The sequence below is a fragment of the Sceloporus occidentalis genome, unplaced genomic scaffold (genome assembly GCF_023333645.1).
Source record: "Sceloporus occidentalis isolate IW3139 unplaced genomic scaffold, rSceOcc1.0.p SCAF_7, whole genome shotgun sequence".
Taxonomy (NCBI): Eukaryota; Metazoa; Chordata; class Lepidosauria; order Squamata; family Phrynosomatidae; genus Sceloporus; species Sceloporus occidentalis.
Genome location: NW_028316987.1, coordinates 14,709,150 through 14,725,407, shown reverse-complemented (window position 1 = coordinate 14,725,407; position 16,258 = coordinate 14,709,150). Strand labels below are relative to the sequence as shown.

General features: G+C 44.4%; 2 protein-coding genes across 5 annotated transcripts in view; one reads left to right on the top strand and one right to left on the bottom strand.

Moving 5' to 3' along the window:
* Nucleotides 1-366: 366 nt before the first annotated feature.
* On the top strand, nucleotides 367-7,377 carry LOC149309240 (cyclin-dependent kinase 5 activator 1). 2 transcript variants are annotated; one of them, XM_089532027.1, is made up of 2 exons: nucleotides 367-522; nucleotides 2,531-7,377. In XM_089532027.1, exon 2 carries the CDS (start codon nucleotides 2,695-2,697, stop codon nucleotides 3,610-3,612), a length of 918 nt encoding a protein of 305 aa, XP_089388153.1. In that variant the 5' UTR covers nucleotides 367-522; nucleotides 2,531-2,694; the 3' UTR covers nucleotides 3,613-7,377. The 2 variants fall into 2 exon arrangements, with proteins under 2 accessions (XP_089388153.1, XP_089388154.1); XM_089532028.1 differs by lacking the exon at nucleotides 367-522 and adding an exon at nucleotides 900-1,190.
* Nucleotides 7,378-11,054: 3,677 nt separating this feature from the next.
* Nucleotides 11,055-16,258, bottom strand: part of LOC149309239 (unconventional myosin-Id) — a 181,368-nt gene continuing 176,164 nt past the window's right edge. For all 3 annotated transcript variants that reach the window (XM_089532025.1, XM_089532024.1, XM_089532026.1), the window contains one exon: nucleotides 11,055-14,139. In XM_089532025.1, the coding sequence (XP_089388151.1) occupies nucleotides 13,983-14,139 (157 nt within the window). In that variant the 3' untranslated portion in view covers nucleotides 11,055-13,982. The remainder of the gene's footprint in view (nucleotides 14,140-16,258) is intronic.

Here is a 16,258-nt window from a genome sequence, read left to right as displayed (position 1 = left end):
TGCCTTCGACTTGACATTTGTCCCATTGCTATTAAGCTGCCTTGCACTTCCTCCCTGCCACCACACGGGGGCGCTCCCATCAAGCCGTGCCAGGGAGATATTCCAGTGGTGGGCCGCTAGGGGGCGTGTGTGGCGGAGGGCGCTGCAGCTGCGGCGGAGGGCGGGGCCAGGGTTGGTGAGTCTGCTGCTGCTGAGTGGCGTCTTGGGCTGGAGCAGAGCAGAGCAGAGCAGAGCAGCAGAGCAGAGCGGCGAGGCAGCTAGAGGAGCAGGGCAGGAGCAGCAGGAGGTTCCCGAGGATCCTGTGCTGCCTTTGGGAGGGAGGGAGGGAGGGAGGGGGGTTGGGAGGGGAGGGGAGGGAGGAAGGAAGGGGGCCAGGCGAGGCAGCCGGGGGTCTCCCTCTGCGCCGCCGCTGCTCCATGCCCCTCTACGGCTGAGCCTCCCCGGGGGAGGAGGAGGAGGAGGCGGCTGCAGGACCCTGGACAGAAGCCACGCCGCCCCAGGACACACAGCAGCCCCACTGCGGTGGGTACCACTCTGGAGAGGGATGGGAGGGAAAGGGAGGGAGGGAGGGAGGGAGGGATGAAAGGAAGGAAGGAGAGAAGGAAATGAAGGGGAAAAGGGATGGATGGATGGATGGATGGATGGATGGAAGGAAAGAAAGATGGAAGGAGAAAGAGATGGATGGAAGGAGAGATGGAAGGAGGGGAGATGGGTGGAAGGAAGAAGTGATGGCAGAATGGAAAAATGGAAGGAAAGATGCATGGAAGGAAGGAAGGAGGGAGGGATCGATCGAAGGAAGGAGGGAGGGAGGGAGAGATAGAGGGAAAGAGGGAAGGAAGCAAGGAGGGAGGGAGGGAGGGAGGGAGGGATGGAAGGAGGGATGCAAGGATGGATGGAGGGCAGATTGACCAGAGGTCCTCCTCACCTCCAAAGAGGACCAGGCAGAAAAAGGGAGGACCCGACCCACTCAAAGCTTTAAAGCAATTCATAGAAATATTAAATCCATGCCCCATAGCCCTGCTCAAAATGGAGCCCCTTCGAGAAAAATGGAGAACATGGCTCAATCAAAGCTAGAAAACACCACACCTAGAAATATTAAATGCATGCTTCTTAGCCATGCTCACAATGAAGGCGCTTCCAGAAAAAGACTGAATCAAAGCTAAAGAGACTCACTCCCAGAAATATTGAAGGTATGCCTCTTAGCCTTGCTCAAAATGGAGGACCTTTTGGGAAGAAGAGGTTGACATGTCCTAGAAAAGGAGGACGATTCGCACTCACATCCTCTCCTCTCTCTCTCTCTCTCTCTCTCTTTTTTCCTGGGAGGAGGAGGAGGGGCTGAGGATGCCGCAAAATTGTTGGGCAGAGGTTGAATGAGGGAGATGGAGGCTGCATCTACACTGCAGGATGGATGCGGTTTGACACCGCTTTAACAGCCAGGGCTGCATGCTGCAGACTCCTGGGGTTTGCGGTTTTGTGAGACCTTTCTTTATCTCTGTCTCTGGTGCCACAACAAAGTGTGATCCCATATTTCCATAGGACGGAGCCGTGGCAGTTCAAGCGGGTCCAAACTGGATTAATTGGGCAGTGTGGTAGCATCTTCCAGAGCCATGGGGAAGAAGGGCTAGGGGTTAGTGGTCAGAGACAAGGAAGGAAGAAAGGAAGGAGGATGGCCGCATGTTTACCAAGAGAGAGCTCCATGTCTAGCTTGACAGCTGTGGTGTGGCCAGGCTTTTAATGAGATTTGGAGCATGACTGATGCTGCTGGATGCACACATGCACCTGGTCACCCATGATAGAGAGACCTTTATTTACAGCGTCACCGGCAACAACATCCTGGCACAAATTTGTTCCTCTGGCCCAGGAACGCGGCTGGCTGCCACACAATCTGATCCGTCCTTAAGGCACTCCCGGGCTCTTTGTTTTTGCTGCAGCCCACAAACATGGCTTCCTTTTGTGCAATCACAAATGCAGACACACTGAGGTTTTTCTTTTAAACGTGCATTTCCAGAGATGTGGAGAAGAAGTCTCAGGTTATGTCCACATTGCAGAAATAACTTGGTTTGACGCCGCTTTAACTTCCCTGGCTCAATGCTATGTCATTCTGGGAATTGGAGTTTGTTGTGGCCCCAGAATGGAAACTGAGTTATTTCTGCAGTGTGGATGCAGCCTTAAAGGGAGAAAAAACCCTCCCAAAACATGGTGTCTGCCTCCTGCAGATAGGATGAGAGGGCACTGGATGTAGGCCATGTAAATAAAAACAACCAGAGCCCAGCCAGTGGCATTGACGATGACATGTTTTGGTGTGGAGGAGTAATGGCTAGCAACACTGTCTCTGATTCGACATCGGCAGCTCATGATCAAAGCCAGGAAGGTCCTTGGCTGTATCATTTTTGGGCAAGGTGCACCACATTGCTCTGATTGTAAACCACCCCTGCATGTATATTGGTGCATCATCAGAAAAAGGGAGCTGTGCAACAGAGAAAATGGCCCCCTCTCTCCATGCTTATCTGAACTGTTTTGCCTTTGGCAGGTCTGAATCCAAGTCCTCAAGGCAGCGTTGGAGGGGAAGGGGGTGTTTGGAGCAGAGGCACTCCAACCCCGGTGCTTTGACTGCAGTCTGACGGCTCCCGGTTTTGTTCGGCTTGCACGCTTCCTCCTTCTCCCCCCTCCTCTTCCATCTCCTCCGTTGGCACCATGGGCACCGTGTTGTCCCTTTCACCCAGTTACCGGAAGGCGGCCCTTTTTGAGGATGGCTCAGCCACGGTGGGGCATTACACGGCCGTCCAGAACAGTAAGAACGCCAAGGACAAGAGCCTCAAGCGCCACTCCATCATCTCGGTGCTCCCCTGGAAACGCATTGTGGCTGTCTCAGCCAAAAAGAAGAACTCCAAGAAGGTGCAGCCTAACAGCAGCTATCAGAACAATGTCACCCACCTCAACAATGAGAATCTAAAGAAATCCCTCTCCTGTGCCAACCTCTCCACCTTCGCCCAGAACCAGAGTGCCCAGCCTCCGCCTCCAAACAACCAGATTTCCAGCTCCAAGAGCACCATCTCCTCCATCAAGAAGACCCCCCACCCCAACACCAACTCATCGGGCACCCCTAAGAGGGTGATCGTTCAAGCTTCAACCAGTGAGTTGCTCCGGTGTTTGGGCGAATTCCTGTGCCGACGGTGCTACCGGCTGAAACACCTCTCCCCCACTGACCCGGTCCTGTGGCTCCGTAGCGTTGACCGGTCCCTCCTCCTGCAAGGCTGGCAAGACCAAGGTTTCATCACCCCCGCCAACGTGGTCTTTCTGTACATGCTTTGCCGGGACGTCATCTCTTGCGAAGTGGCCACAGACCATGAACTCCAAGCCGTCTTGCTTACCTGCCTCTATCTCTCCTACTCCTATATGGGCAACGAGATCTCTTACCCTCTCAAGCCTTTTCTGGTGGAAACCTGTAAAGAGGCCTTTTGGGATCGCTGCCTATCCATCATTAACCTCATGAGTCCCAAAATGTTGCAGATCAATGCCGACCCGCACTATTTCACTCAGGTCTTTGCTGACCTGAAGAACGAGAGCAGCCAGGAGGAGAAGAACAGGCTCCTCATAGGCCTTGACCGGTGAGCGGAGATGAAGGGGAAAACCATAACCTGTTTTTTTTGGTCCTTCTTTTATGTTGTTTTTTCGTTTCCAAAAACAGACTGGGACACAAAGCTGAGGTTGGACAGGCCTGAAGGAGGACACCAAGCCAGTGTTCTCCATCACATACGGTTGGCTTGGCTTCTCTGAAGTGAAGTCAAATGAAATTGAGGCGATGGGAGCTTGGCCTCTTTAGGTTTCTGCTTCATTGCATGTGGCGGATAGGACTTCCTCTCCTCTTAGGGCAAACAGCACGAGGATGAACAGGAGCGGAGGACCAAGCACAGCAATGCATGACTGCGGCACCCCTTGGCCGGTTGTTTTTTGCCTAGAAGATCTGCAAACTGGACCTGAGAACCATCTTGTGTTTCTTAATTCCTTGTGGTGGATTGCGGCAGAGAATGCAAATACCGTGTATGCTCCTCTTGAGAAGAAAGAGGGACCAGATCCAATGGATGCTTCAGCCCCTGGCATTCCAACAAAGGGATAAAAGAGTGAGATTTCCTTTCTTTTAAATGTACTTACTTTGCACACTGACTTGAGCAAAATGACACCAACACAGTATTGGCATCCAAAATTGACTCTTTCTTGCATGAAAAGGAGGTTGCCTTGAGAACCAGGAGAAGTGGGCAAAGGCTCACCCATGCCCCTCTCTGTATGTTATCACCTCTACCACCCCTTTCACTGAGGGCCAGCATCTTGGGATCTATGGGCTCTCTCAAAACATCAGTGCTAAAAGGTAAAGGTGAACCTTGGGATCATTTCTTGTTAAAGCACCCAAGTAAAATTAGGTAGCCTGTCAACAACTTGTGAGCCACTGGGTGTTTGTGGACTCTAACTCCCATCATACGTCACCATTGGCTATGCTGGTTAGGTTTTATGGGAGTTGAGGTCCAGCCTCTGAAGGTTCCTACCCTGTCAATATGGAGTAGGGGCCGATATTCAAGATGGCGTCCAGCTGGAATTAATTTTTGCTGGCAGGTTATTTGGGAATTTCATTTTATTGCAGACCATACTTTGGCTGTCTTAGAGCAGGGTGGCCACAGTTGTATTGTGGCCAGTTGAACAGCTAGAATAATTGTCCCTTACTAAAGTATCAACTTAATTGGAAAATTTGAGAATGATGTCAGCTACATTCTCACTAGTACAAATTGGGTATCAAACATAGGATGGGTGCTGAACCACATACACAACTGGTATTATGGGTGCCTCCTGACCCTGCCCTAAAGCCCACTTGCCAACTTAATGCTGTATCTGGGGGAATGGAGGAAGAGACCTGGGGAAGAAGACAATGAGAATGCAATGGATAACAACAACAGTAAAAAAACAAGATCCATGGCACATTACCCAACATTTCTGAAAACGGATAGTGACTAAAAAATATGCTGAAAAATTAATCTGCAGTATGTACAAAAGGTACATAGATTTTATATCTTGTATATTCTGTAGATGTATCTTGCAGATACTTAGACACCAAACTGTTTGTAGGATAATCTTTCTTTCCCTATTAAGATCCCCACAAACCATATGCCAGCACTTAACGATTTCATTAATTCTTCCATCCTTAGCGCCTAACATTGGAAATAATCTGATGTTTTGTAAATTTCAGTTGTTTTGCTTAGCTTTCCATTTCTTTAAAAGGAAGATATTAAAATCTTTCTGATCATTACCTTCAGGGATGGTAGATGTATATAGAGAGCTCGGGTGAGGGGGGGGGGCATGAAAAGATACACTGAATTTTGCTCAGTTAATGATAATGTGAATTGAATGCAAATAGTCCACGGCAATAACATTCTGCTGAAGATAATGAACCTCATTTGGGATGGAGGCCATCTTCTCAGTTTTAATGTTCTTATGGGCGGCACATGAGAGGACAAAGGCGACAGCCTTCTGGCATGAAGATTTCTTTATCAGACAGAAGGTGAAGTTAGTAATATTCTGGGATGCGCTTCCACTCCTGATGTTATGGATGCTGGCATTCTGCAAGAAGGACAGGGGGAAGGCTATGTTGTACTTAATGTTCAATAGGGTAGCTTGCAATTAACTTCAAAAAGCAGCAGAGCACTATTAAAAATGTATGAGGAACAGGAAAAAAAAGCTGTGAAATATGAAAAAGGTCTAAGCTGCGAGGTTGAAAACAGACAGGAACTGAGAGCCAGTGAATATTAAGCTGCTGCTGGATTTGTTCAGCAGGTCCTGTCATTGCCTCCAAAGCTAGGCCAAAATCTGAGCCATTAAAATGGGAGACACTGACTGTTAAGTGTACATTTTGGTTTCATGGAAGGAAGGAGAGCCTTGGTGTTCCAAGGGTGGGTTTCTTTGGGGGTCTCAAGAGTTGATGGGGGAAATGGGGGTATATAGGTCTGCATTGCATGATCATTTGCTGCTCCGAACTGGATTGGCACATATATCATTTCAGTCTTTCCACAACACACTTCAGTGTTCCTTGCACAGCATCCTTGCTGGCTCTTGGGACATCTTAAAAGGCGCAGCCTCCATTCTGGTCTGCGCCTGGACAAGTCATTCCCTTACCTTTATAAATAAACAAAACCTCTCTTTGCCTTCCCCATGCACTTTTTTTTAATATTAAAAAAAGAAAAAGAATTTAAAATTTTACTCATATGCTTCTGAAGCGTTTAAGGTTGTAATCCGATGCAGGTTTAGCTGGACATTAGGCCTAGAGGAGACACAGAGGAGTCACCTCTTCTGCATAAGCCTGCATAGGATTGTACTGCATGGGAAGCAAACGTGATTTGGTTGTGAGCCTTGGTGTGAAAAACTGTCTTGTTCTCTTCAAAGTCCGGGAGCCTATGTATTTATTGTTTTATAATAGGGAAACAAACAAAAAAAAGGATCAACTGATATACTTGAGTACACACAAGAGCAATGAATGGGATTTTTACCTGCTGCTATATGAAACAAATACTTTTAGAACAAAATCTATACTAACTACAGGGTGGGGTGGGAGGGAGATCTTTCTTCCGTTCTTTTATCATTGCTTTACAGTGATGTTGTGCATGCCAAAAGCAGCATTTGTGTCTTTCGACAACAGGCAAAACTTAGAACAGCTGATTGTAAACATAAAATTACAGTGAAATCACCATGCACAATTCTCAAGCACATTCCCCTTCCCGCCCCTCCACTATCACCTAGGCCCTAGCTCCTTCAGATCAATATAGTTCATCTCAAACCTTCTAGATCTTTTCTGATCTTGACTGTACACAGTTGTTAAAGAGTTTAGCTCTGTTCTAAACCATTGTTTTAAAAAAAAATTCAAAAGGGGAAAAAATACAAAAGAAAAAAAAGCGTGCCATTTCTTTTTCACTTGAAATCCTTCATAACTGTATATTGGGGAGGGGAGGGGGAGAAGAGAAAATAGAAAACCTGCTAAATTCTACATGTCTGTGTATGTTAAGGTTTTTCGGATTATTATTATTATTATTATTATTATTCTTTTTTAGTGTGCAATCTCTTCTGTAGATATTCGTTGACCAAAACTGGTATTATGATTATTGCTTATGATTATGACTTCGATTAATTTATAAATGGTCTCTTTTTTGTATGTATGTGTATTATAGTGCGTTTGTAAGTATGTGAGGTTTATAAATATAAGACTGTCACAGAGCTGTGTGTGCCTGTAACTTAACCCTCCCCCCTTTATTTTTATTTATTTTTGTACTGTGCTGATTAAAAATAAAATGCACTGACCATCCATTACATAAAGACCTTTCAGATTTCCTTTTTTTAAAAACATGATATTGTGAGGGAGAAGATGGTGAAGACAATTGGTTCAGAATCAAATTGAATTCATGTTGATGAAAATGGGTTAAACATAGGAGGGTCTTAAGTGAAGGTTTCTTGACATCATGCAAAACAGGAGAATCAGACTGTGTTCTGTTCGCCAAGGGACCAGTGTGCATTTTTTAATAGATGACAAAATGACGGGTAGTTGCTAGGATTTTTACAACAGATGCTAAACTGGGTTCACTTTGAACCCCTTTGGCAAAGTACTTCCTGTTTCATGTTCTTAAGAAAGAGTGCAGTTACATTCACTGAAAGAAATTGTTGATGGCTTAGAGATCTCAGGCATGCATTCATGCTCTGCACATTTAGAATAAATCAATGGGCCAGGGAGAGTAAAGCAAACAGAATAAAAGGCCACACTGGAAACATCCCAGGTTTGAATGGGGTGACAAGGAAGAGGAACAGATTATACAAATTATACATCTCTCTACACTGGGCTATAATGGAAGATATTGGAAAAATTAAAACAAGAAATGTGAAATTATGGGGAATCTAATGCTTGCGCTCTTCTGTCTAACTCTATGGGAAGCCTGGAACCTGAAACAGATAAGTAAGTTTATTTATGTTCTGTGAATTAATTCAGTGTAAGTGTTCCTCTGTTTAACAATGTGAAGTTATGCGTGTCTATTTTAAAAGAAACCCCATTGTAAGGATGAGATTTGGCTGAATCATTATTTCTTCTTCCTTTTTGCCTCCCACAAGGGGTAACTGTTAATTTTTCTCCTCAGAATCAGTGCACCATATATCAAATGGAGGAAGGCCCCCCCAAATCTACTAAGGCAGCGGTTCTTAACCTTGTTTTTACCAGTCGTTATTGTTGTGCCTTCTAGCCGTTTCCGACTTATGGTGATCTTAAGTTGATTCTATCTTGGGGTTTTCTTGGCAAGTTTCTTCAGAGCGGGTTTGCCTTTGCCATCCTCTGAGCCTGAGAATGTGTGACTTTCCCAAAGGTCACCCAGTGGGTTTACATGGCCAAGCAGGGATTTAAACCCTTGAGAATCATAGTCGAATGCTCAAACCACTACGCCACACTGGCTGTTACCAGAGACCCCCTTTTGATAGCTTTTGTTGCTGCACAGCCCCCTCAAGGCTTAATTCAAGATTTCATGATAATAGAATCATGGAAACTCACTGTGGGATCTTGGGCAAGACATATTTTCTCAGCTTCAGAGGATAGCAAAGGCAAACCCTCTCTGAAGAAACTTGCCAAGAAAACACCTATGACTTGAAGGTGCAACAATAACAACTGGTAAAGATGATTTAAAATATCAACAATCATAATGATGCCTGAACCACTAACAATTATGCTACCCATTAAACCCTCCCTCAGAGGCACCAGAGGGGAAGGGAGACTTTTCCCTTGCTTCTTCCCACCAGTTTGCAGCTGGAGCAGCTTATATGGCAAGGTGCAGGCCCAGCAAACTTGCCAGCCAGCCAGGCTTTGCCATGGCTACTGTCACATGGCTGTGTTACTGTGGGGAGAAAGTGGGTTCAGCCTTCATAAATGCGCTGTGAGGCTATTGTGGTCCCTGACGATCCACAGGTCACAGATTAAGGTATAAGTACCGTTGGCCCTCCTTATCCACAGATACTTTATCCCTGGATTCAAGCACCCACAGCTTGAAAATATCCAGAAAATATATAAATCCCCCCAAGCCACCCTTGATTTTGCCATTTTATATATGGAATCTCGATCACTGCCAGCATACCTATTTGCAAATTTGGGAGAAGGTTTCATTTACTCAGGGTAGTTGCTGTTTGCCTGCCCTGGTATGTTAGATATACAGTGGGTGTCCCATATACAGTTGGCCCTCCTTAGACACAGATTTGAGCATACATGGCTTGAAAATATTCCAAAAAAGTATAAATTCCAAATAGAAAACCTTGATTTTCCATTTTATATATGGAGCACCATTTTGCTGTGCCATTATATTTAATGGGACTTGAGCATCCGCAGATTTTGTTATCCATGGGGGGCCCTGGAACCAAACCCCAGTGGATAACAAGGACCACTGTATAAAATGACAAAATCAAGGTTGGCTTTACTATGCCATTGTCTTTAATGGACTTGAGCATCCATGGATTTTGGTATCCATGGAGTGGTAGTAGTGGTCCTGGAACCAGAACCCAGTGGATACCAAGGACCCACTGTGTACCTAACATACCATGGGAGGCAAACAGCAACTACCCAGAGTAAATAAAACTCTCTCTCAAATTTGCAAAAAGGTATGCTGGCAATGATCCAGATCACCATGGGATCCAGAAATACACAAAGCAGCTTTATGAGAAGCAGGTTCACCTCATGCGCTTCCTCTGATTTGCAAAGGATATTGAGCAGATGTTTTTCGAGGCCTGGTTGTAAAGAGAAACCTTGACTTTAGGTAAAGTGCCATTGTGCTCTAGGTAGAGAGCCATTGCCCTATGACTAATATGCATCTGTCTGGAGATAAATTTTTGTCCTAGTCCCCAGGGCTGCCGAGGGATTATGGGACTTGTAGTCCAACACATCCAGAAGGTTCCAGGATAGGGAAGGCTGTCTGAGCCAATTGAGGAAGCAGTTTTGTTCCTAGCACTAGTTTGATTGCAGGATGTGTACAAATGAATACACAATTTGTGAGGAAGAGCCCTTAATTGCTTTTTTGTTTTTTTTTTAACCAATGAACTATGAAAGGGACAACTTAGTTTTATGCTAAAATTCTAATTTGATGACTGGACTTGATACAGAGATAGATTCAAATGCCATGTTGTCCCTAAAGTGATTATACATGCCCCCCTCTTCCCAGTTATTTTATACTTTCAGCTCTTGATTACTAGATTTCTGAAGAAGGCACTTTGTGGCTACAAATGGAGAAGGGAAATTGTCTGCACAGATCCTCCTTAAATTATACCTCAAGTAGGATGCAGAACTGTGGCTCCAACACTGCCGCTTTTATACTTGGCATGATTTTTTAAAAAGGCCAGTGGGCTATGAAAGCTAGCATTAGTAATTTTACACCTTTTGGCTGGCTTAATAAAGATATCACTACAATATGTACTTTTAATCATACTGAAAGACAGATTCCCCAATCCAATCCCAAGGGGAAAATGGACTCATATTCTGTGCAGAGCCCTACATTTTACAACTGTTAACTCTACAAATCAAAACAAATCCACACATAAGCTTTTGGAGACAAGCAATTCATCACATGTCCTTCATACACATTTCAAAAAGCCTGCCATAAATGGGAGTACTGGAAAAATGAGGCAGGCTGGGAGCACATAGAAGATGTATAAAAGGAAGACCTATGTCAACCGAGTTAAAATGTTAGGATCTAGATGCCTGCCTCTTATCTATATGTTTATTTTAATTACTTTCCCAAAAGATGTATACTTCTGCTCACCGGTTCAAGGCAGTGTCCTTTGTTAGCAATACACCAAATAGTCTTTAGTGCCCTCTCTGCAGATTATAAATTGTTTTGAAAAGTTGTTCTGTAGCCTAGAGGATGGGAAGCCATTCATATATGTTTAAAAGAAAAGGTATTAGAAAGCAAAATTCAGAGCAAATTCTGTGCTGGCCCCAGAGATTCCTCTGTGCTTTCCCAATTAAAAAAACAAAACAAAACAAATTATTTGGTATAAATGAGAACCCTCTTGTTTATTGCAATTTATTATGTAAACAAAAATACATTTTAATTATAACAAGGGTTTGGGCTGACATTTCTGTATAAACTGCATTTTAAAATGTTCATTACATTATTCTCCCAGGCTTAAAAATCAAACATACGATTAAGAAACAGTTAATTTATAGATACATAAAACCAAGAAACAGACTCTCAGCAAATTCTCTCTCTCTCTCTCTTTCTCTCTCTTTCTCTCTCTCTCTCTCTCTCTCTCTCTCTCACACACACACACACATAAATCAGAACAGGCACAAATACTGTATATTCATTTAAGTCAAGACAAGTACTTCACTGCATATTATATAGCCAATTTTACAGATCTCGAGAGTCTTCTTCAATATATAATTCTATTGACTTCTACCAATATTCAAATCCAGCCATTATATTGAGTTACCATACAAAGGTGCTAATTAAAATGTTTCTGCAGCTAAAGTGGCTGCTGTGAAAGTAAGAGTTGGAAGGAACTCTGGTAATTACGGTAAGAAAGAAGGACAGAAAGAAGGTGAGGATGGATGGATGGATGGATGGATGGATGGATGGATGGATGGATGGATGGATGGATGGGGAGAACTCAATTTTGCTACTGGCAACAGGGAACAGAGGGAAAACTCTTAGTCTTTTGGCAAGACTGATGAGCAGCCAAATTTCTTTTCAGAAGGAATGAAGAGGTTGGGTTCATCCAGAATATCTTTCAGCATGGATAAACTTGACTTTTTTTTTTAGAATGAATGCTGGGATGGATAATAGGCTTCATACAAGCTGTAATTATTGTCATTTTTTATCTGGGACTGGCGAAAGGCTTCAAGCAGTATTCACCTACATCCTCTTACTGTATTTCCAAATGGAAAAGCGTGTTAAGATATTACAAGAATGGGCTCTTGCAATATCCAGACAAAGTGTTTTTTAAATAAAGGGTAAGGAGACAGCTGACATTGTGGTCTTAGATAACTGGCTCACAAAAGAGGAGAAGTAAGCCATCTTGGATGGTGGTAGAGAGTTTCCCTCTCTTAAGATACTGTGCATATCCATGAAGAGGACTTCGAAAGGTTACCTTTTCAGACTACAACTCCCAGAATCTGCCAGAATTTTGACAACTATTTTGTAGTCCAAAAAAGGTAATTGCTGAGATCCGCCACTGGGAGATGTGTGTATGGCATGCAGTTACATCACTGCAGTTACATCTTCCCTCAAAACCCAACTTTTAAGAGATGGAAAGTTGTGTGTGTGTGTGTGGGGTCAACAAAGACATGTCCAGCTATTTTCCTATGGCTTGATGGTGCTGCAACAGGCACCTACAGAGACCCTTGCAGTAATATCCTCACAGAATGTCCAGGTACATGAAAATAGTTGGATACATCTCTACTGATCCAATTGACAACATAGAAATACCAGTGATGAGGGGGTCGTGTGGTGCTTAAAAGGTGGGTTTGGGGAGATTTTGGTCACTGCGCCATCAGTAAAGAATTCTGACCTCAGCAACAACAAAATGGGGTACGCTAGTGTAAATTGGATTTATGCCACCAGAACTCAGTAACAGGGTACCAGTCAATGTTTCCAATCTGTGGCTAGGAATGACTGGAAAGTATAAGACCTCCCTCCATCTTGTTTGTTCTCCAGAAGGGTGACAGTTTGCTCCCCACTCACCAACATACTTAAACATGACAAACTGAAGCCATGAGCCCTGCCATCCATGACACAAAAGTGGGCTGCATGCCCTCATAAGGTAGCTGAATCATCCCAACCTGGCCTGACCTGCAGTGCCAGGTTTGGTTCTATTTGGTTTATTTATTATTTGCCACAGGCTTTTCCAAAGTGACCCAGAATAACACATTTCCTCATGCCTTTCAGGATGCTGGAAGCTCTTTCTTTCCTCCATGTCAAATAAAGCATGCTCCTTTTGGCACAAGAAGAAACAAAAGCCTGTTAATAAGGCTGCATCACTGCTCAGCAACTACAACCAACAAAAGACAGTTACACAAGATTATACTGGCCAAAATGATGCCAGCTGCTTGGATAAAGCATAATATGCACCAGCCCAAGAAATGGGCTCCAATGCTTGCACTAATAGCAGCATCTGAAAGATAATTGTCGAGGAGAATCTGTGCCAAGTCGTACACAAAAGGAGGGTGTGTGTGTTACAAAATGGATTTCAAAGCTCATGCTTTTTGTATCTGTCTGTTGGCACCTATATAGAACCATCCAGAGTTCATATAGGAGTACAGTGCAAGACTAGTAAGGCACTCGGGTTGTATTGCAACAACCAGCTCAGCCAAAGATCAAATCCTCAGGCTAAACATCCTTTTTTAGAAGGCTGAAGGATTAAGGCAATATAATGTCATCTAATGGGATCTGACAACATTTTTCTGAGAAGAAAAAAAAAAGGATGCAAGGGTGTGTGTGAGAAATTACTACCACCTCCTTCCCACTGGGCTATGAATGCCCACTCTTCCTAACTACAGCTCCCATTTAAAATTCAGATTTGGTCTTGGTAAAATTGAAAGTGCTTCCCTCCTGATCCCTCCCAAGCAGGACTTTGGTTGCTCCATAAAGAGCTTCAAGGATTAACAATATGACAGTCTTCAGTATTGGGAAGGGGAAGAACAGGAGAGGGAAGGCAGAGGAATTTAAAAACCACTCATGAAAGGCACTTTGGTACAAAATGACTCAGAAGCCATTTCTAAAATCATTGCAGCTGGCATAATAGGAGGAGGCATTTCATGCTCTTGGTCCATGTAGCCTAACAGATGTCTAAATGTGTGTCTCAAGTGGATATCTATAAAATCCCCTCTTCCTCCTCTTCTCCCAACTCCCCCCCACCCACAAGATTCAAGACACAAAAGTCTGCTCAAAGGGGGAACCTCTCTCCTGTCTTCCTCCCTTGCAGCAGTCATGCTAATTCCCCGGCACACAGAGGATGAAGCCTGCCCGATCTTTGGTGAAGTTTGGCTCCGATTGGTTGATTTTTGTTTCCACGGAGATGGTGCATTTCCGACCATGCATGCTGCATTGGACTGGGTTGGTGACGCTCACTTGTAGGCGGCGTTTCTCACTGAAGGGGAGACAGAAAAAAATGCAGAGGGTTAATGGCAGGCAGATGGGGGGGGGGACTGGATGGGCTCTGCTAAGCAAGTTTCACCACTGAGCAAAGGTCATCCTGAACTTGAGAGATCACCTCTGCCCCTTCCCAGCAGCTTGGGAGGCAGTGATTAACAGTAGGGATTAGAAGGGATCAGGCAGATGAAGAAAAAGAAGAAACAACCAGCCTTCAGCCACAGTTGTGACAAGACCATAAGTATTAGCCACTGGAGACGTCGGTACACGCTGGCCTGAGCAATCTTTGGGAAAGTCAGAGGTAGATAGATAACCTGAGTCTTAGTTTTGGAAGAAAGGTAGTGTATCCATCAACCTGGTGAGGCATGTTCTTGTCTAAAAAGGCCTTTGCTACATTAAACCAGTTTATAGTACAGTGCGCCCGCGCCATACGCGGGCGCGCCATACGCGGACTTGAGCGTACGTGCTCAAGCCACGGCGCGTGCGTGGGGCGGCGCGTCCCATTCAATTGAATGGGCGTGCGCGCCCGTTGCGCCCTGCGTGTGCCTGCGCCGCCGCGCACAAGCCCCATTGTTTCCAATGGGGCTCGAGCATAGGCGGAATTCACCTTACGCGGAGGGATCCGGAACGGATCCCCCGCGTAAGGCGAGGACGCACTGTATTTCTCATCAAACCAGAAATGGTGATGAAGGGCCTGAACAGATAGGCCAAAATAAAGCTGTTTTGGGTCACATTGGAGGTATGCTGTTTAAATGACACACACATCTTAAGAGACCAGAAGCTGCACCAAAGCTGCATTCAGTCCTTAGGACTGGAGCATGGCTTTGGTGCAGCTTCCGGACTCTTAGGACACATGCATCATTTAAACAGCATACCTCCAAAGTGGCCCGAAGCAGCTTTATTTTAGCCTGTCTGGGCCCTATGAGACTCTCTTGACCTTGTTGGATGAAAATTCTGGCACTCCTTGCTATTTACTGTGCTGGCAAAGGTTGTTGCAGATTGGCAGCATCTGGCAGGCTGCGGGATTCTCACTCCTTGTATCACTTATGTGCATTCACACAAGTGAATGACTGTGTGTAAAAGAATCTAGTTTTAAATTGATTCAGGGCTGTGCCACATAATGGAGTTCCATTTGGGATTTCTGTCACTTGTGAACAAACGTGCATTACTGGACATTGGTTTGCTCTTGGTCCACATCAGTGGCGAAAGGCTGAGCCCTTTCTGAAGTAAGAAAATGGGAGACCACTTTCTTTTATAGTACTTGATGTGGACCTGTAACTGCTATACAGCAAAAGAGCCTAACCCAGGAGATGAAAAGAGATGCTAGAAATACAGCTGGAGGGTGGAGCTGGTATCAAAAAAATGGGTCATTTTTAAATCTACCCATGATTTTATTATCTCTAGTGGAATAAATTCTAGAGATGAAACTGTCACTCTTCTGAATTATTACTGATGGAAATAAAGGCGAGTGGGGGAGCAGCTCTTCCTTGGCTCAGTATTTTTGCCCCATCCTTCAAACTCTGTGTGGCTTGCTGAACTGATCTATCTCAGACTCCAGGCAGATTCCAGCCCCAAAATTTCATGTATCTTCAAGGCGTGGGGGAGGGAAGTACAATCCCAGATCCAAGCAGGACCAGATTAAGAAATTAAGATTAAGAATTAGTAGCCTTACACTGTTATAAATGTATTATTCCAACATCATTGCTTAAACATTTAGAGGCTCCCCATAACCTGCATCCTCAAAGTTTCAGCTAATTTAATTTGGGTATAAATCTTTCACAGGATCCATGAAGACTGGTAGCTAGAAGTTTTAAAACAGCCCTGGTTTGCATTTGTTTTTAATGACTCTTGGCTTTGAGAGCAGACTAAAGAAAGAATCTTTACAGTCTTTCTTATGAGGTTTCAGTTTTGGCAAATCTCCAGAGAAAAGAAGAGACAAAAACAAACCAAAACAGAGTATTCATTTTAAAGTTACCAGTGAAACAGTATAGTGTGTAATTCCCGCTGTTGAGAAACAAGCTTTCAAGTAGTAATTCTATATACACTTACTGTCGGGTATGTCCTATTGGCCTATGTGGGATTTATTTCTAGGTTAATGTGGACAGGAACACCATTCA